This window comes from Chanos chanos, chromosome 11, assembly GCF_902362185.1.
Source record: "Chanos chanos chromosome 11, fChaCha1.1, whole genome shotgun sequence".
Classification (NCBI taxonomy): domain Eukaryota; kingdom Metazoa; phylum Chordata; class Actinopteri; order Gonorynchiformes; family Chanidae; genus Chanos; species Chanos chanos.
In genome coordinates this window covers 13,582,963-13,604,337 of record NC_044505.1, presented here as the reverse complement: position 1 = coordinate 13,604,337, position 21,375 = coordinate 13,582,963, and the positions used below count along the sequence as shown (strand labels likewise).

General features: G+C 45.3%; 3 protein-coding genes across 3 annotated transcripts; 1 reads left to right on the top strand and 2 right to left on the bottom strand.

Annotated features, from left to right (window-relative positions):
* Nucleotides 1-2,244: 2,244 nt before the first annotated feature.
* zbtb5 (zinc finger and BTB domain containing 5) lies at nt 2,245-6,288 on the bottom strand. Its single transcript, XM_030788192.1, has 3 exons — nt 6,204-6,288; nt 4,308-5,402; nt 2,245-3,318 (listed from the first exon to the last, which is right to left on the bottom strand). Exons 2-3 carry the CDS (start codon nt 5,397-5,399, stop codon nt 2,245-2,247), a joined length of 2,166 nt encoding a protein of 721 aa, XP_030644052.1. The 5' UTR covers nt 5,400-5,402; nt 6,204-6,288.
* Nucleotides 6,289-7,095: 807 nt separating this feature from the next.
* On the top strand, nt 7,096-11,340 carry polr1e (RNA polymerase I subunit E). Its single transcript, XM_030788173.1, has 12 exons — nt 7,096-7,156; nt 7,375-7,478; nt 7,640-7,716; nt 7,810-7,895; nt 8,175-8,230; nt 8,546-8,690; nt 8,833-8,943; nt 9,214-9,307; nt 9,621-9,751; nt 9,958-10,039; nt 10,249-10,380; nt 10,681-11,340. The coding sequence occupies exons 1-12, from the start codon at nt 7,096-7,098 to the stop codon at nt 10,841-10,843; spliced, it is 1,242 nt and encodes a 413-aa protein (XP_030644033.1). The 3' UTR covers nt 10,844-11,340.
* A 2,228-nt stretch (nt 11,341-13,568) lies between these two features.
* On the bottom strand, nt 13,569-20,670 carry fbxo10 (F-box protein 10). The gene is made up of 11 exons (XM_030788217.1): nt 20,595-20,670; nt 19,095-19,723; nt 17,963-18,802; nt 17,596-17,745; nt 16,969-17,105; nt 16,460-16,530; nt 15,812-15,964; nt 14,937-15,269; nt 14,352-14,662; nt 13,889-14,079; nt 13,569-13,755 (listed from the first exon to the last, which is right to left on the bottom strand). The coding sequence occupies exons 2-11, from the start codon at nt 19,683-19,685 to the stop codon at nt 13,569-13,571; spliced, it is 2,964 nt and encodes a 987-aa protein (XP_030644077.1). The 5' UTR covers nt 19,686-19,723; nt 20,595-20,670.
* Between the last annotated feature and the right edge of the window lie 705 nt (nt 20,671-21,375).

Here is a 21,375-nt window from a genome sequence, read left to right as displayed (position 1 = left end):
TAGTTAATCTTTCTGATCTGATAAATACTCATTGCTAATCAGTAGACCATTGTGTTTTAGTTGTTAACATAACATAACTAAGCACCACAGAAGAACAGATGGAAGAGGGTTGCATAAAAGGCTACAGTATGTTTTAGTGCACTGACTGGATCCAGACGCTACGCTATCGGTGTGAGGACATCTCGACAAAGACGCCACCGTCATTACCAAAAGACCATATCACTGGGGAGGTTGACACAACGGAGTGGGCACTTACACTGGATTCAGAAGTCTACGTTCGGCACTCCCGTTAAAAACGGTTTGAGTAAAACAAAAAGCCCGGAAACAGCCGCGGGCGACAATCTGAAACACGGCGTCAGAACCGCGCCGGGACTCAAAGCTTCGATTAAATTTCATCCAGATGAAGCTGAACACTTTATCAGCTTTCCTCTGTTTTAGTTTAAAACGTTCTGGTTAACGGAGACCGCAGCGTTGGGAACGCGGGTTGAAGTCAAATTTATCAAGAGTGGCTTTCTCAAAACGAGACCATGGAGCCCTCTCCTTGCTTCAACTCTTTCACTACGTTTTTACACATCCCAGGAGCGGACGTACGAGGGTCGTTCTGAATCCGTTTTTGACAGGCAGGTCTTTGTAAGTTCTTTTTAAGTACAGGAATATCAGGACGGGCAAAGGTCTCCCATGGCTGTCTTTTTTGTCTTTCACGAATTCCATCAGCACAATGTTAAAATCAGTAACCTCAGACACACAACGTCACTACTTCAACTGTATCTAATGTAAAAAATCTTGTTGTTTTGTTTTTTTTTTTTTTTTGTTTGGTTTTTTTTTTTTTTTTTTGTTAGGAATAGAAAAATAAACCGAGATTACTATTTAAGACACAACTACATTAATTTCACTGTACAAGTTAAAAACACAAACTTCAAACCTGTTGCACGACATCTAGTTTTTTTTCCATTTTTCTTACGCGTTTTTTTTTTGTTTGTTTGTTTGTTTTTTTATTCCCCTCTTTGAGGTTGAATGTGCAATATTTACATCATGGTGCATTTTTTCCTCTTCTCTCCCCCCCCCCCCCCCCCCAACCCCCCCTTCTTCCTCTCACTCATAGTGCAGGAAGGGAAAGGAAGTCAGACTCAGGCACTAACCCTTCATTCAAAGCTCGGTACCAAGATCTCTTCACACGCCTTCAGCCCTTTCAAATGGACGCGCAAACACACACACACACACACACGCGTGTGTGTGCGCACGGACGCGGACACACATACACACAAACGCACGTAACGCGCGCACACACACACCCCATTCAACTCTAAAATGGGCTTTTGTGCAAATAATAATACAAATGGAGGAAATAAAACATTCTCTATTCTCTAGTTATAAAAAAAAAACAAATGTTAATTGAGAAACGGTTCTTTTCACAAAGAGATGACCACTGCAACTGAAGTAATGCGAATGTTTCCAACTTTAAAATTCCTTCGGGACAATGAATCTATAAGCTTTCATGCTACTGGTTAAGACGTACCATCAGCAGAGAGACCATTGGTTCTCTGAATCGCCCGTTCGTTACAAGGTGCTTTCAATCCGCCTCCCCCCCCCCCCCCCCCCCCCCCAAAAAAAAGACAAAAACACTCGTTTACCAGCGAAGTCTCATCTCTTTAGCGCTTTGCTGGCTGCATGATATCAGATGTCATGTTTTAAGCCAAATCCTGCTGAAACAATGATCAAATACGCCGCTACCCTGGACAGCACTAGTGTAGTACTCATACAATAGAATAGTACAGCAGAATGTACTAGTGTTTACGCAACCACCTGCCTCAGAAGAAAGGTGCACTGATTTACTCAGACACCAGTAAGGAAGCAAATGTGGCCTTGCATGCAGACTAAAAACCTATTTTAGACGTCACATACAAACCAAATTCACAAGGCTTTCCATTTTCCCTCCCCCCCCAATATCTTGCCTCGTTTCACAAAAACGATCTGGTGTGTGAGACAAATTTTGAGAGACAGGATAGGCTACGCGGTAACGCTGATTTAATTTATTCTGTTTACAATAAAAAAAGGAGGGGGGGGGGGGGGGGGTTATGTAATAAGGTTGGTACGGGATTGATTGGAGAGAAAGCTGGGTGACGGATGGACCGACTGGTATTTCTTTTTCTGAGAGAAAACATTTGGAAGCTTTAAAAAGTAGTTACGCTCTCGGGGGTACGACAAAGATTTACGCATGTGGTGGGGGGGGGGGGGGGGGGGGGTTTACAGTAGTGTGTTGGGTAAGTTGTTGTTCTGCCAACGTAAGCAGGTCGTTTTGGAGTGTTTGTATAAGTGACTGGATTGGCTGAAGCGTTTGCCGCATTTGAGACAGGCGTAGGGTTTTTCCCCCGTGTGAACTCGAATGTGTTTCTTACAGTCCGTTAAGGTGAGGAAGGTCTTGCAGCAGATTTTACAGGCGTACTTTCTAGCGCCTTCCACCACCAGCACGTTGTGCTCCGACAAGGCCTTCTTGCACTTTGACAGGACGTCGGCGGACGCCCGGGTTAACTGCGGGGGCACGTTACACCCCGAGCCCACCTGACCTCCTGAGGCCACGCCCTCGTAGGCTGCCCCGTTCATCATCAACGAGCCGGCTGGACCGGAGGAGGAGGAGGAGGCGTCTTGGAGCTGCGTGCCGTCCGTGCGGCCCGGGGGCATTTTGGGGGCGATCCGTCGGTATCCGCCGAAGCCTAGCCCCCCCATCGCTCCCCTGGAGGAGCGGGGGAAAGAGTGCAAGCCTAAACTGGAGCGCTGGAACTCCAGAGACAGCTGGTCGCTTCCAAGACGGGACGCGCCTATCCCATCGTGCAACGGGCGAAGGAGAAGGGTGTCTGATTGGTTATCGGGGAACAGCTGCGCGTCCCCGGAGAGGAGGTGCTGGGAGGGCGGGAGGAGGGAAGCGGAGGAGGAACTAGAGGAGGCACAGATGGGCTCGGAGTTCAAGAGCAGGCGGCCCGGGTCACGGTCGTGTCGACCGTCTCCGGTGGTAGTGTTGGGAAGGCTGTCGGTGTCGACGGTCGCCGCGGCGACGTGAGCGGAGGAAGACGTTCCGCCGAAGGCTTTGACGTTAAGGAAGCTGGAGATACGGAAGCCGGACTGGGAGTCCAGGCCGTCGGCACAGGAGAGCTCCTCTCTGCCTCTACCTCTACCTCCTCCTCCTCCTCCTCTCTCCTTGTCCCTTTCACCTCCTACTGTCTTGTTTCCTTTAAGTAAGTGGTCGGTGCTGGGTTGGGGGTCAGAGAAGCTGCGGTCACTCCCCTCAGGGCTAAGCTCAATCTTATCCCCACCAGCTTCAACCTACAGAGAGAGAGACACAGACTTGAGTTTATCGCTGTAGTACTCCAGTACCAAATACTGTAACAGCAGTACTAATTAAACAGTACCACACAGCATCACATAGTACAAATGTAGTCACGCCCTTGGATAAAGTTAAGTGAAGGAAGCTTTATAGACATTTACGCTTACACTTATTCATTGAGCAGACGCTTTTATATAAAGAGACTTCTGAAACAGTCAGAGTAGAGTACAGAATCAACAATGCAGGCTATGAGCAACGTTTTGTACTAAAAAAAAATCGGAACATCGACCTCTTTGATTCTGATATGACTGTCCAGAGGGGGAAAAAAACATTTTGGATAGCAAATCATATTTTGTCTTCATACAGTCTAGTCCACAGTGGCTCCTAGCTGTGATTTCCCTCATCCGAAACGAGAGAAAAAGTTCAGTGGTGGGTTCTTTTGACAGGCGCCCTGAGAATTGTGTTTAAATCTGTGGAATCGTGATTATTTTGGCCTAAAACTTGTTTCCAACTGCCAGGAGGCAGAAACTTGGCTGCAAACGGACCTTTGGGCAAGACAACAATCGCAAACCTTAAAGAAATGGCTTCTACCACAAATTTAGTGTTTCGTAAACAGCTATTTCAGGCTCCAGATTTTAACAAAGAATTGTGTGGTTTGAACAAAAGACAAAAGTCCAAAAGGGCATTGGGGGACGTGAGGTTTTTAACACCACAGTCGCTGGACTACATTAACAATGAGCCATATTTTCATGTCAATTGACCATAACATTCAGCTCCATCCAAAATTCCAATGCTATTCAACAACTCCACAAGCCCAAAATACTACGCCTCTGAGAGAACTGATTTTATTCATCTGTATGAATAAAAGTGCTGAAATGATTTTAAAGGATATTGTTATCTCAGACGTAAGTGTCAAATATGTCCAGTATGCCAAGGCCTGTACAATAAGCATAATCCTGCTGTATAAAAACAAGAAAAACAGCTTTACCTGGTCGCTGCCCTCAGCCTGTGAGGTCACGTCGCTGGTTTCGTCGACAGGTTCGGGTGAGCTGAGTGGCTCACTCTTAACCACCACTTGCATGTGCTGCTCCTCTTCCTCACCTCCATCCTTAATTTGAATCCCGCTGCCATGGAGACGCCCTGTGTCTGGGTACTCCTCTTTCCCAGGTGCTAGCAGCAGCTGCTCAGGGTCTCCAGCTCTCCCGCAATCTGATTGGCTGGGCATCTGTGCATCTTCTTGTGCCACGCCCAGGATTCCGCCGTCGTCGTCGGCGACCACCCCGGCAATCACGTCCAGTTTGGAGTCCTCGCCCAATTTATTGTGGGAATCCGGGGAGAGCAGTCCTTCGTCTCCGACGACGCCCCTGTCGCCTTCTCCTGTAATCCCTTCCACCTGCGACGAAAGACGCGCCCTCTGTCGCGGGCGGTCTCCTTCGGAGACGATCAGAGACACTGTGGGTTTGCGCTTGTGGAAACGACGAATGGGAAAAGACGCCCGCTGTTCCACCATTCCCCCACTTAAACCCGTATCTCTCCCAGCTCCGCCACCGCTCCCCTCATCATCTGCCCCACTGAGGGCAGAGCTAACCAGACTGAGTCCCAGCTGCTGGAGCAAAAACGAGCGCTGTAGGCGCGAGTTAGCCGCGGCTGCCGCTATCTGCTGCTGCTCCACTGGGTGATTAGACCTCTCTCCCGGCGGAGACATGGGTAACGTCCGTGTGGTTAGGTAGTGCTTACAGGCTTTTACCACAGCGTTAAGGTGCAGGTGTGAAGCAGCTAACAGAACGTCCATCACGTTACTTTCTCCGAGCATTAGCGTTGACGTGTACATCATGTCGATGAGCGCTGCAAAGGCCTCTGCTGTGACCACCTCTGAGTCCAGCTGGATCATGCTCATGCTGGCGTCGCCCTCGGCAACGGTAAAGAGGGCACGAAAGTGCGTGCTGCACGCCGCCAGTACGGCGCGGTGGGCTTTAAAGTGGCGGCTACCTACCACTATCACACAGTCGCAGAGCTGACCGTGAACACGCTGATAATTCAGCTGTTGGAAGATCTGATCAAAGTGCCCTGGGAAATCCATGACCTGGACGGGGAGGAGAGGAGATAGAAGATATTTAAACTAATATTGTGGGACATGATGAGAATAAATGATGCAATTTCAGTTTTGCATCTGTTACGAAAATATATAGCTGTTGTGTAGACATCGTATGGGTTAGCCAAAAGTTAGAGCGCAGCAACACTTAGCTGGCTATTTTAGAAGGCAATATATGAAATTAAATTTCTCTCTCTGCAGAGATCGCCTAGTATCAGCTGCAACTGAGCTAGGAACACGATGGTCCCTAACACAAGCGAGGGTCATTCAAGGTAACAGCGTCGGCGGCTGGCCATGTTCGTTGTGTCTGCCTAACGTTAGCCCTTGCACTGAAATGTCAGTGCGGGGAATACTTTAATTTTTAAGTCATCAATGAAGGAACAAAGCTTGTCAGCATTTTACGTAGTCGTGTCAGTAGATAAAACAGCTCCCTTATGTAAATGTAAAATATTACCGTCACGTAGTGCAGGACAACACTACAGTATGTCCGCTAAAGTATATGTAGCTGAATGTGCTATCTTGTAGCTCGTTAGCTAGTCAGTTACCTAGCAACAATCATGTCGAAAGCCCCATGCGCTTGTTCTCTTTAGTGCAAACATAGTAAGCTAACTTAACTAAAGAGAACTTGAAAACTGGGTTAATGATTTATTCTATGTGATACTCCTGCGCCTCCAGTCATACTACATGTAATGTGATTTATATTTGCTTTGATGTAATGCATCATAAGAAAGAGACGACCTAGTCTGTAATCTGGCAGACTTTCCGGAATTCGGGAAAAAAGATGCTACTTACCTCGTAAATATTTGCAAACAGTAGTTACTCCAGTTGTGCTAGCTAGCTAGACTAGTAGCATTGGCTTGCTAGGACCAGCTTGCTAAAGAGGTCTACTACCAATAAAAACACCGATTCAAACACTTTCTGCTACGTATATACTTTTCATTTTGCATGAAAATATCTAAATCGTTAATGAAACTATCTTGATTCAGATTACAGTAAAAATAGTGACAATGAGGTAGTCCACCCAGATAGAGTTGGTAGACGCATCAGCCCCGACCAATATAAAGCCACACTTGCCCCCCGTAGAAAGAATACGGCGCCGTTATGATGAATACGGTCTACGTCTGTCTCTGCGCCAAACGCTCACACCAGTATTAAACATCTATGCAGTCGACATAACCAAGGCTGTATGTTTCTGGGCGCATTTGTCTAGACCCTAGACTACGCTCAGAGCATCGTTACTGTGGGCGCATTTTTGAATGGGCACGTGGATATCTTCAGGAGTTTGGGTTCGTGATTTAATGAAAGAAAAAGAAAGGAAAAACACGGAAACACTATTTACTATTAAAATAGATGGCATCGAGATGTATGGCGCTAACCAATGTTCACTACCGACTGAATAAATTTTTCTTTTTCGGATTTTTTGCTTCACGACGAGAGAAAAACAATAATTGTGCACATGTAACTAAATTAAATATTACAAGTATACGACGGAACATACATATAATAATCGATTCATTTAATTGTGTGGTAATTTTTAAACGATGTCAGCTAACGAATCAACTGTTGATCCACAATACTTTTGCTTCAATAATTAGGTATATTTTTCATTAAGTTCTACTCAGTCACACTAACGTTGTGTTGCAAAACAGGCGAATGAAAATAACGTCATCTGTTGGCGACAAACATGGCGGAGAAGTGTAAGTGGAAAACTTGTGAAGAGGAGGAAGAGAAGAGCGCATTTATAGGTAATTCTTTACCATACCAACTGTTTCAACAGCCCAGTATCTCATTCTTCATGCATGTTATTGCATCTTAGGTTCAAAGTTTCATTACGACTCTTTTTAGAAAACTTCAGCGGCCCACGTGTGTAGCAGAGCACTTACGCTAAAATGCTAAAGTCGGCAACCTGTTATTGATTCCTATGGCAAGTTATGATGTGTCTCCCTTTTTGTTGCATTTGCAGTGAAATTTTCAAATGGCAGCGTGAAAAACACAAATCAGTTTGATTTAACACTGTACAGAAACATCGATAACACCAATCCCAGAAAGAAGACCAGGAGAATTGTGGTGAGATTGGACTGAATAAAGAAGTCCGTTAACTCTAGTTTAATACACTGCATTTTTTTAAAACTCAAAACATGGAGTCAGGTCGCTAATGTTAATGTACAGTAATATTTAGTCGTAGACATTACATAGATAACTAAAATGTTTTCATCTCCTCTGCACAGGTGGCAGAATCAGATAGACTTGCTTACGTCGGAAGCAACTTTGGCACAGGGTCTTTACAATGCAACAAACTCTGCAAGTAAGTCCAATGAACAACAGTCTGTTGCAATGATAATGAGAAACTTAAAATGTTTACTTTTGTCGCTGATGGCATGATGAATCACATGGACAGATATTTTGTCGGCGTTCTGGATAAGACGACCAAACAAATGGTGGTTCATAATGCTCAGCTGTTCAACATGCAAGCGGCCATACCAGGTAAATCATATCTCCTTTACTGATCACATGATCTTTTTCCTATGTTTATGCCCGTTGCCTGTCTGTCTGTCTGTGGTGATTAACTTTTTGTTAATATCATACAAACATTCTGTTGACAGCTTAGTTGAGTAAAGCTAGTTATGCAGACCAGACAACCTGTGAATTGAATTTAAATACAGTACCATGGTTTATAAAAACACAGCTTCCCTCACTGGTATTTGAAAGGCCTTTCTAGAGAGTTTTTTGTTCGGTCACAACCCCCCCTCCCACCCCCCACAGGTGAATCTGTCGCCGAGGATACAGATAAATCACAAACAAAGTCCTACAGAGACAAGGTAAAAAAAAAAATCTCTACCCATTCACCTCAGGCTCAGTTATGTGTGTGGATACAATGAGAAACAGTATGTTCAAATTCTGCTGATATGCTTTATTTTCTTATTCAGCCAAACATAATAATAAAAGTCGTACTGGGATAAATCCATAAACGACAGACTCGTAATGGCCTTCGTCAGGTCTTTACGCTGTGTCCTGATTGGCTGAATATCACGGTGCTGTAGTGGAGACGGCTGTGCGATGACTGCTCGCGGTTGTTGTTGTTGTTTTTTGTGTGTGTGTTGACTGACTGAGGTTTTGTTTTTCGCTGCCTGCAGGTGGACTCTCTGATAGAAGCGTTCGGCACAAACAAACAGAAACGGGCCCTGAACTCACGCAGGTTGAATGAAGTTGGAAATGAAACCTTACACCTGGCGGTGGCTAAAGCCGCAGGCAGCATCATCGAGCAGAAGGGCATCGAAGGTAAAACGCCTACGCACACACAGACACACACACACACTCACTCTGACATATTCCAGGGCGCAAACGTAGTTATGCTATAGTAAATTCGTTTTGTGTCAAACTTGAATGATTAAGATTATTAACCTCTCTCTCTCTCTCTCAGCTCTTCAGCAGGAGGTAGCAGCCACTGAGGCTCAGGCAGACAGTGCCGTGTATTTGCCCCAGTTTAACGCAGAAGCCAAGAAACCGGAAGACGTTTATCCGTTTGATGGACGTATCCTCCAACTGGCTGCGTCTTTTACCAAACTTCTTAACACGTCAGGATAGCGCTTAATAGCTCCTAATTTATCTGAACAAACGTGAGGGATAACATTCATTAAGAATTCATTATGTACAAGATAGGCATCTCGAGAATGAAGTTCTTCAAAAATATGAAATTTACTTTGGTTTTTACGAGTTAGCGTCATGGCAACATGTACTCTAAAACCCCTCCGTGACACTGCTAATGAATGACAGTTGCTATGGTTCCTGAGCTCTGTACCAGTTCTGTCTCCTGTGGAGTATGCCGCCCTGGAGGAGCCTGGGCAGAAGATGGAGGAGCTTACCTCAGAGGACCTACAGAAGATGAGAGACAGCAGGTGGGTTTTCACTTTTGCATCATAGGAATGCCATCAAACCAACCTTTAATACAGGCAGAAAATATTTCAACTGCCATTACCACAGAAATACTGGAAATGGCAGTAATATTTAATGTGGCGAAGCAAAATCAAGAGCTTTCAAGTGTGAAAGAATGGGAGCCATTCCGGCTCCCGCGGTTACTGGGTTCACTTTTTCTTTTTTTTTCTTTTTTTTGCTTATGTTGGCTGCGGAAATGTTGACTGTGGCGGCGGCCATTTTGGCTCTTCCAGAGGCTTTGGCCTCATTTGACCTGTTTAATATGCTTGTTTGTAGCCCGCAGACTGTTCTCTACCATCTGGAGTGTCTGCCCAAGGAGGGGGAGGCTCGTACGAGACAGGCACGCTGTGTCTGGTACCTGTCACTTCTCATTAAGCTGGCACACGAAAGAAATATCACCCGCAAGTGTGAGTATGGAGATGGACGGATTGTCCAACGTCACTCGAGCTTGAACATTCATATTATAATTTCATAGCTGGTCCAGATGGTTCAAATCTGACGTATTTGACGATAAATTAGCCATTTTATGTACATTTCTCTGGTAACTCTGGTCGTTTTTTTTCCACGCCGGGCTGTAAAACTCTTGATTGATTTGTGTTCTTTTTCCTTACAGTCGGCACTGAGGAAGGTTGTCCACGTATCATCCAGAATAAAGTGATGAAGAACTTTACCGTGGAGAGTTTCAGTAAATCCAGGTGAGAAATTTGAAGGACCATGCAATGACCTTAAAATGACCTTGCAACTCTTAAAATAGATCGGTTTGTCTGTGCTGGCGGTCATCGCTATTGTGTAAAGCAGGAAGAGATACAGATTCTGAGCCTTTTAAACAGGCCTGCACTCTGACGTTGCTCTCTCTTTTTTTATTTGAATCATTTCATTTTTTCTTTTTCTCTCTGACTGGCAGAGTGAAGAATGTAGTGTCTGATTCCATGCACGTGAAGTTGGCTTCGCACTGCCTGGCCCTTCTGTTACACATGGGTGACTTTACTGCTGATATTACCCAGCTACACCGTGACCTTGGGATCAGTGAAAACAGGTCTCTTTCACAGACACACACACACACACTTGGTAACCATCGTACACACTCAGCAATTAACTTTTACCCCTTTTCATAGTCTGAAACATGTCTTCTAGTTATTTTTCAAATTTGTTACAACTTTCCAATCATATAATTCTGCTACAGTGATAAATCATTAATATGTCCTAATTACTGAGTTAATGTTTTAATGTATGCCATATAGTAGAATATTATTTACACAAATAAAAGCAATAATAGTTATATATATGACTAAACTCAGTTATTATGATTACATGTTTTTCCTTTTTGAACTGTCAGGATGTTGGAGGTAGCAAAGGCCATGAGACTGAAATTGGGCAGACTGGGAGCAACAAACGCAGATGCTGAGATCGGCGACGAACACAAACTGGTTACACTGGTGCTTCCACTAGTCAAATACGAGCGCCGGGTGGAACGCCGGAAACGGAAGAAGATGACTTAAAAGACATTGTTAAGAGTTCGCTCCCCGTGGGAGGCTGGCTGACTGACTGACTGACCAATCACAGAGCGAGAGATGACCTCTCTCAGACCTCTGACGATCTCTGCTATAGAGCTAAAAAAAAAAAAATTAGAGGGGGCTCTCTCTGTTTCTTTCTCTTTTGAGTTTCACAAATTAGAATCAACTTCAGCTATGTACCACCTCTCGCTACACTGGAGTATTAACTTTTCCACTTGTTTCCAAAAGAAAAATATTGAAAATTATTTTCAGAATGGTTGTAGTCTTATTTCGGGGTGGTGAGTGCTCCCACTGGCTTTTTTTTTTTAACTCTGTGGCCTTTTCATTAAGTTCATGAAAACTCCATCCATGTCAGTGAAATTTGCATGTGTCACGACTTTTATGCAAATAAACATTCATTATGTACGGAGGTTGATGTCTGTGTTATTTTGTTCTGATATGTGTGTTGATCGAAAAAAGAAAAAAAAAAGAGACGAGATCATTTTGAAATGGCTCAAAATTGGTGTATTTAGATCGAACAGTGTGTATAAAAAACAGACAAAAGTAGGCACATTTTTTTTTTTTTGAGATGTTACATATTGCACAATTTCTTTACAATGATAAAAATCAAGAGAGGAAGGGCTGTAAATATTTTATGGTTTATGATTTCTTTTGTCAATGGCAGCAATCTGGTCCAAGCTCTTGTTTCTCACTCAAGGCACCTCAGCAAAGCAGACTATTCAGAACTTTCATTATTTAACATTAACTCACCGCATGAAACCGTTTTGTTTTACCCTCAGCAATTACTGTTTTTTAAAAAAAAATAAAATAAGAGTGAAAACAGTTTTGCAGTGTATTTGTATAAATCTTATTTATCTGGGGTTATTTTTTTTTTTTATTATTTGACATTAAAGAGAGAGAGGAAGAAAGAGGAATGAAAAAGCCTCTGGGCACTTAGCACTTAAGGAGGAAAACACACACACACACACACACACACACACACACTCACATCTCCAAGGCATTGGTTTGCACTCACTGCCAGAGACCTGAATGGATCTTAATGCCTCTATTAAAAAGACGCCCTGTCGTGGAGGAGCCAAATCGGGTGTTGCCATGGCAGCGGACTAGCGGCGATGTTTTGGTGATCGCTGGGTTGGATAATACACGCTGATGCCAGTAGGACCGTAGTTCCCAGAATGCAGCTCACCTGTTTACATGTTTAGTCTCAGTTCCCCAGTCGCACCGCCGGCGGGGGGCGGGGGGGCCATCCCCAAGTGTTTTACCTTCATCAGCTTTTTGTTTGTTTGTTTTTCCTTTCTTTTCTGTGCTTTCTCTCTCTCTCTCTCTCTCTCTCTCCTTTTATCTCTGTACTTGCTAATGTTATATGTATAACTCTAGCTACTGCGTCTTTTCTCTGCCCTTGATCTTCCTCAGTAAAACCAGCTCTCTTTCACTCTCTTTGTCTCTGTCCATTATATCTTTGCCGAACATGAACACAAACACACTCTCACTCACTCACGCACGCACACACACACACACTTTCTCTTTCTCTCTCTCTCTTTCTCTTTCTTCTTGGCTAAAAGGGTAAAAACCATCTCCGGCTGACTCAGTCAGTGGAGTGTGTGCATTCTGTTTGTTTTCTGCCATGACCGAGGGCTCAGACACAAGTCTCCAGCTGAACAACACAGCTGAAAGCTCAATGAAACGTCCCCTAATATGAGACCGCAAAGAGACGCTTCTGGATGCTATGCTAAAAAGGACAGAACCGAACTGTATGGACGTTTTGTGGACGTAAACAAACTTGAAAATCTCTCCCATCTGGGATACAATCATAACCACCTTCTTTCAGGTCTGCTAGCTTATGCACGCGAGCGACCTTCAAGCATGACGGAACATAGCCAGAAAGTACATGTTAAAAAAAAAAAAAGCGTCTGTCTGTGTGTGTGTGTAATGTAAAAAGTCTTTGCGTGTGAGTGCTAATGTTCCCTCACATCTTGGTTCAGTTAGAGCATAAGGAAACAGCTAGCCTTTGGCTGTAAATGTTCAGCTGAACATAATATATCAACAACTGGGGGTAGAAAAAAAAAAGAGAAGTATGCTTCCCCTTTACTCGCTGTCTTAGCTGGGCTTGAGTTGAGTTGGAATGTTAGCCAGCTCAGTTTGGGAGGCTTCTTGTGTCTTGTGGTTGTCAGTTTGGTTTGGAAAAAAACGGCCCAGTTTGACTCTTCCATCCATTCAGAGACGTTGTCATGGCAACGTCGGAACGTCTTCCGTTCTCGGCTCCGCTTTCTGTCACCGTTGATGCTTCTAAGGTTCACAGATAAGCTACAGCAGGGCTTTGTGGTCGGCTACAACGAATGAGATAAGACAAAATACAAAGGGGGGCAGTGGGGGGAGGGCATATTTAAAGTCCAGGTGCTGGTAGACGTCTGGACTGATTCGACTTGTCTCGGAATAGCTACTGTCCATCTGCAGGAACGAACCAAACTCAATTCCTTTTCATTTACACAAGATTCATGTACTCCTCCAATTGAATAGAGAGGTGACTCATGCCAGCAAAACAGGGCTCCCAGCTGTTGTGCAACACAGCGAAATTCACTCCGTCGAGACAAAGCGTTACTCAGAGGTCAAAGTTCCACAACGGCACCTCAGTTCCCGCCATTTTCCGAGGGCCGAAAAAACCCCAAAAAACCTCTCCTCTTTTAAGATAATTTTGTGCTATGAGGTGACCTCAAAGGATGGAACAGAAGATGCTGCCATTGTTATGGCAACCGCTCTCCACCGTGGCAGTGATCCTGCTTGTCACGTTGATCGCTAAGTGGGCGGGGTGGGCCGAGGGAGGTGTGTGAGAGGGCTCTTTTCCGTGAGGACGAGGAGGAGGGTTTTCCAGAGCCCAGGGTACCGGTAGTTTCCCTGACCTGAAGGGGAGAGAGAGAGAGAGAGAGGGGGAAAGAGAAAGGGGGATAGAATAAGCACAGCTACAACAGTCTCCAAGTACCATCTAAAAGAAAACAAGCAAATGAGTGAGTGACTCTCTTTGGCCTCACTGACCTCCTGTGCGTGTGCGTGAGGAGAAGGTTGCTGAGTAACACACAGTCGGGGTTGTGAGGCTGGTGCTGTATCTGGGGTTTGGCACTCGCCGGGTGACCCTGATAAACCAGATTCTCCTGGATTAAGCCTTTTACCTGCTCCTGTACACCTATGCCACAGCCACGCCCCGCCTGAACACGATTCCTTAAGACCTGGACAATCAGCACATCCACAGGTAAACAGGTAGGTGGAGAGATTAAATCATTTAAACGAGGTCTACCATCAAAATCACCAACAGTGGTGACGAACTTTACTTGAATCTGAACTACTAATTAGATGCTTAAAATCTTATGTATTCCCTGGATATTAGATATCGCATATAAATCTCACTTACTATTTCTTTAGTAACTAATTGTATAAACCTGCAGCTTAATAATACTGTTGAGAGCAAAGCGCCTAAGTGTGACCTGACACGACCTCTCACCTGCACGTCTGCATTCTCCATCACTCGGATCCCGAAGGCACGGTTTCCAACAACGTCGTTTTCCACGACCTGCCCGTCTCCCCGGAAACAAATGCCGTGGCTACCGTTGCCATAGACACCGTTACAGCGCAGCTCGACCCGGCACTCCCGCTCCACAGCGATGCCGGCGCGGCCGTTACCACGGATACAGTTGCCGACCAGGCGAGTCAGCTGAGCGCTCTGTATGACCGCCACACCTGCTCCTCTGTTCTCAATGACCATGTTCGACACCACATTCAACGCCTCACTGCTCTTGACATAGACTCCCACTGCTAGAGTTAGAGAGAGAGAGAGAGAGAGAGAGAGAGAGAGGGAGAGGGAGAGAGATGTAGGGGGGTTGATTGAAAAAAAAGGACAGGGTGAAGTTAGAAAAGGAGGAGGAGAAGTAACAACCGTCACCCAAATGACCTGATGTCCACACACACGCACTTCCAATCTTTTGCTGTTTTCACCGCGTGTGACGGATTTGGATTTGATACAGAGAGCGAATGTTAATGTGAATGCTTAAATCGAATCAGTGTCTGAACGCAAAATGACACGACCAACCTCCATTACGGCTCATGCAGTTGTTTTCCACCAGGGCAACGGTGATTGGCCGTCGAGAAGAGAACCGCTCGTCCTCGCTATCCAAATCACTCTCCCATGCCATCATTTCTCCTTCTTCATTTAAGTTTTCCTGTCCGCCTCCTCCTCCTCCTCGTTCTCCTCCACCTCTTCTCTCTCTCTCCTGTGCTGAGCGAATGACCTCTCTGGCACCAGCAGCATCTGGATCCTTCCGGCAGAACACTGCAAGTCCATACATGCGGTTGTGGGTAATGTAGTTCCCTACAAGTTGTGGTAGGCTGGTCGACATCACCCAAACGCCACAACCCCTGTTACCTAAGGAGACCACAAATGAAAACAGGGAAAATCAGTGTTAGGTTTATAAACCGTGCCAATCAGCTTTACTAAGTAAACACACCCCTGCAGGTAAGGGCGGGGCTAATTCAAAATCATTCTTCAGGCCTGGGTATTAAGTCCAAAACCGCTATGGATTCTGGTCCCAAATCAGCTTAATTCAGCTAGTTAAGAATCTGTTGAGTCTCTGTCTAGTACAAGGGTGTCCTGGAGGGCCATAGTCCTGCTGTTCCTCTTGTAGACCAACTAAATACAATCTCTGATTGGCTAAAGAGCGTGCACACCTGTTTTCAAGGTGAAAATCAACAGGCATCTAAGAGGCGAAAACAAAAACCAGCAGGACCCTGGCCCTCCAGGACCGGATTTTGACACATGCGGTCTAGCAGAGCCAGCTGTATTAGAACAAAATCCTTCGAAATCCTGGTCCCTCAGGAGAAGGGTTACCAACCTCAGCGTTTCTATAGAGATGGGGGACCAATTCTCAGTTGGTCCGAGTCGTTGCCCTGGAGACAGGAGGAGCTCACCATAGATGTGGTTTCCCTCGATAAGACCCCGTCCTCTCTCTCCCACCACCACGCCGTCCGAGTAACCGTGACAGATGAAGTTATTACGCAGGACTGGGTCGCCCCCCCGACGGATGTCGGCACCGCCCCACTGGTTCTGTCTGATCACATTCTCTATCACACAGAGAGAAAGAGAGAGAAAGAGAGAGAGAGAGAGAGAGAGAGAGAGAGAGCGAGTAAGTTCGATTACATGAAGTTCAGATAAAGCACAAACTGCAGAGAAGAAAAGAGAGATGTAGGGATTTTAACATGGGAGAATTGTAATCACAATATGCCGTATCCATTTTAAATTAGTTTTAAAGACCCACAAGTCTATGAATAATGTGTTTTAACTTTTTTTTTTCTTTCGACACCTGCAATCTTGTAATGAATTTTAAATGAAGTTCTGAAGGCTTCAAAACCCCCATGATGAATTTTAAATAAAGTTCAGATTGAGCTTTCAAACCCCTGATCAATTTTAAATAAAGTTTTGAAGGCCTCCAAAACCCCTGATCCAATTTTAAATAAAGTCTGGAAACCTTCCAAAACCCCTGATCAATTTTAAATAAAGTTTGGACGGCTTCCAAAACCCCTGATCAATTTTAAATAAAGTTATGAAATTCAACAAACCTGTGATGAGCCCCCTGCCGTTTTCATTGACAGCTATACCTGCAGCCTGGCCCTGAAAGATATGATTCCCACTGAGAGAGAGAGAGAAAGAGAGAGAGAGAGAGAGAGAAGGGGGGTGGGGTGAACGAGTGAGAGAGACAGAGAGAGAGACAGACAGACAGACAGACAGACAGACAGACAGAGAGAGTGAGTGAGTGGGAGAGAAAGAGCAAGAGACAGAGAGGGATAGGGGGCGGGTAGGGAAAGTCAGTCATGTGACAAATTGCTGAACGATACTGTGATTAAAAAGGAACGCATGAAAGAAGAACCGAAGAAAGAACCATTTTCCTGCATTTGGCACTATTTAATATATTCACTAAGAGTCAGGGTTCTCCCAGTTCAAGTCTGCAGTTACAACCACAGATGGCTGAAACACACACCCAGTTCCCCACATTCCAAAATTCCTCAATTTCGCATACCAGCGAAAATGAGAAGGAAACACAAGCAGACACACGGAGAGTCCTGAATACCTGACCACTGGATTTCCATTGAAGAGAATGTAGACTCCCGCCTCTTTGTTGCCGTAGATCTGGTTGCTGCGGATACAACCTCTGCCATTTCCCAGGACAACGATTCCGGAACGTAGCCCACTGTGGATTCTGTTACACTGCAGAGAGACGAAAAAGAGGAAAACAGAAAAAAGAGTAAAAATGGTACTGACTGAGATAGAAAAGTAAATAGAAGAAGAAGAGTCGTACAAGTACCTTTTTAAATGATCAGTGAAAACACTACGGATCCAGGTCCACAACAGAGGCCAGATAAAATTCAGTTCTGTACGCTTATGGCTACAGGGCGGGAATTTCTTTTCAAATACATTCCAGTCTAAGTTCAGTGCCTTAACATTTAAATCTTCTGTATGGCTGTACCACTGAGTCTCACTCTCCCTCTTAACCAATCACAAGCCTAGTCTCAAATCCACTTATCAGCGTTCACATTCAGTTCAAGTCATTCACTTCCACTCACATTCTCTTTACACTCAGTAAACAGAATCTTAGTGTTTGAACACTAATCTATACATAAACACACTAAACAGAAGTGTTTTTCACTTTTTTAAGTCACACGCCTTTCAAACCAATCAATACATTATTGACAGTTACCAGGATGATGGGATTGGCTCCCTTGCGAATGTCCAGTCCCGCCTCTGCGTTTGAATGGATGTTGTTTTCGGCAATGAGACCCTGAGCAGAGAGACGCAGAAATATGCCCGACGCCCGACATCCACTCACCTCATTACGCAACATCACCATCTAATACACAGAGAGAGAAAGAGAGATAGAGAGAGAGAGAGAAGGAAAGGAGAGGAGAGGAGAGGAAAGGAAGGAGGCAGACAGAGGATGAAAGGGAGGGAAAGTACATTTTTTGTTCCTTGTTATTTGTGCGGTGAAACATCTTCAGACCACATGTATTCCTAACGTAGGCTGATATAAGCTATATGAGTTTACATGTAGCTCTGTGGTTAGTTACCTTTGCATTCTGGATGCAACGAACGGCATAATTGAGTCCTCTAAACACGTTGGCCTCCAATCGAGCCTGTCCGTAATTACAGATGTGAACGCCCCCTTTCCCGTCACGCAGTAAACAGCGGCGTAGCAGGCAGCCCTGGACCGCGGCCGCCAACATCTGCGCCTCCGCATCGCGCTGCAACTCCTGCGACAGGCTCCGCAACGCGGGAAAAGCCGCGTTCAGTCTGGGTTCCAACAGGTGCGCCAGCCCGTGTTGTTCGTACGAGAGTCTGTAGTCCGTGGAAACGGGGCCGTTTGACGTTCCGTCCTCGTCGATGTCGTCGCGCTCCTCCTCCTCCTCTTCGCTGGGATCGCTCTCGCTCCATGAGTCCTCGATCGCCGTGTCCTGACCTTGATACAATCCGTCCTCGGGAAAACCTTTAGCCCCGCCCTTTCGGCGATCCATTTCCTGCTTGCTCCAGTCCTCTAAGGTGTAAGCTCCACCCAGGGGCATGGTCTCAGGATTGTCTCCTCCCTCCTCGCCTTTCGCGGTCTGGTTGGCCGCGTCCGTGACGACCGTCCCGTTGCTCGCTGCCACGGCGGTGAAGGTTTTGGCCAGGGCAGCGAGGTGCTTACACGCCCAGTTGCGTTCAGAGACGGGAGCTCCTTCCACAGTGACGGAGGCGGAGTCACCGCCCGAGAACTCACAGCTTTCCATCAGGCTGATGGCCACACCCAGGAAGTGGGCGGAGCTGCCTTGGGCAAACGAACAGAACCGAGCCTGGCAGGTTCCGGGTCCTCTCACGTGAAGCTGACAGCCCTCAAAGTTACAGTTGTCTAACTGTACGTGACCTGAAGATGTCTAACGGAACAAAATAAAGAAAAACAAAAACTATAAACAAGCCTTAGAGTACAACAAAACCTATTCCTTTAAGTAGCACCGTGTCTCATCTAATTATATTTGGTCTATCTCAGTGTATGTGTGTAAACTGTCATTTGACCACACGCAATAAAAAAAGATTAGTAAGAAAGTGGTGTAATAACTACAGAACAAGTTACACAACTCCATGACAATCACACTCAAAACCACATAACAGAGACAGTTACCAGTGCTTTAAGGAAGAACTTTGTGTGTGTGTGTGTGTATGTCTCACCTTGTAAACCACAGGTGAGAACCACGCAGGCATAAACACCAGGTTACATAGCCTGGCAGTGGGGCACTGCTGGGCGATACTAACTAACAGTGCCACGTCCCCTAGTTTTCCCATGCCCACAATCTCCACTGGCACCTTCAGAGTCACCTCTGCCTGCTCCTCGTACACGCCAGGGTACAGCGCCACCCGATCGTACGGCCCGGCCAACGCCAGAGCTTCCCTGAGCGTCTCGTACTCGCAGCCCGGTCCGGTACCGACGTGCCACACCCTCCTGTCCTTCCTCCGACGGAAGAGGTGGATGCAGGCCGAGGACTGGAGCTCCGGCCCGTTCTGGGTCCAGGTTCGGCTGGCCAGAGCGTGCTGACGGAGAGCCTCGCGCCACGAGGCGGGCTCCAGGTGCGGCCGGCTGGGCCAGTTCGGGTGACGGCACTCCGGGCACCCGAGACACAGCTGACGCCAACGGGTGCTGTCCAAACTGAGGACGAGCTCTCGCCAGGCCCTGCACACCAGACAGCACCGGCCCAAATCCGGCAAGGGGAGATAAGCCAAGATGAGCCTCCACAGCTCCACCGGTAGGCTTCCTACCTCCATTGCCCGTGCCAACCCTCACCTGGGCAGGTTACCTGGACCTGAGTAAATCCAAGGGGAGAGACTGTACAGTATAAATCTGCAGTGAAAGACCTATTTCGTGTATGGAATAGTTCATGATGAACTATGGAGTTTCTAATCAGGATGAGGAAAGACTTCTGAACCATTTAATTAAAGGTTTATTAATAATAATAATAATACAAGTTTTTTAGGGCCCAATATCACTATTTAAAGTCTCAAACAGATTTACATGTCTATAACAAAGTCAAATCAAAATGATATGAATTATAAAATTATATTAATTACTAGAGTAGAGATTTTTTGGCAGCTCTATCTGGAGTTTGGTATCTTGTCCTGTGTGTATATTTTTCACTTATTACATATAGGTCTTCTTTTATCACACTTGACTGCAACATAACTTGAGGTGTGAATATATTTTCTCAGGCGTTGGGTCTTTTGACGTTTCTCTTCTCGTATTTGCAGGTGAACATGATAACAGCGTTTAAAATTGCCAAGATAACCTTCACCACCAATGCGAGACGGGCTAAATTAACGTCCGCAGAATTATTAAAAAACCGTACAAACCAGTTCAATCACCCATCGGTCGCGATTCAGTCATCGACATGCAAGCGGTATTTTTAATTTGATATTTAACGTTAGCATACTATTGTGAGAGGTCGAATGAAGCATGCAGTTATTGCTTAACCTGTGCTTAAGACAACGAAGCCGAGGAGAAAACAACACCACATGTGACTGTAGCGGTGCAGCGGTCCGAATTAACACAACTTTTATCTTACTGTTTGACACATTTTAGGTCAGTGTTAGCAACAACTCTAACATATACACGCACGCATATATATATGCATAAAGCTGTATTTAAGGGCGAGCCACAATAAATTGAAAAAGTCTTACAGGAGTACAGCTGTTGAAGACATTTCCGATGTTCGTTTTTGCATCGCTCTCCCTTTTCTTACAGTCAGAAGCAACATCCGTAACGTGTATCCAGGAAATGCCGATCGAACAAGGATATTTTTTTTCTTGGCGTTTTCCTCCCGTTGTAAGGCGTGGAAATTTGGGCGTTTGTATGCCAACTCAAGGGGCGGGAAAGATTTTTCCCCGTAAAGACGTAAATTGTTGGGAGAACAAAAGTTTTTTTCCACGACGTCGTTAGGCAACATACCGTCTTGGTATCTTGGTTGTCTGTGGACGCACGTTATTTGCTGATAACAATAATATCTGACTCAGGTATTTCATGGTCATTTTACTGGTTTACAAACAATTTGTGATCGCTATACATAGAACAATGTCAAGTCCAGCCCATGCCCCGCCAGTGGTTTGTATGTATTTGATATACGCACAACGCTTCGGCAGCAAATTATTTATTAAAGGCAGTTACGTCAAACTGCCCATGTCAGAAAGCATGTTCTCCTGTCTAAAGCTGTACAAATGTAGATAACCATGACTAGAGGACACCCATTTCATAACTGAAATCTATGATGTGTTAATGATTCTCATTATGTAAATTGCAATTAGAAATGACAACAGAACATGCAGCAGTAGGAAGTGACGTTCGTTTTTTTCTTCACCGTGAGTTCAAAAGTCTACCGTCAAAATAAAGGTTCATTGTTGAGGATGATCAGCTTTTTATGAAAATGTACGACATGAACGATTATCTCAATTACTTGATCGTCCG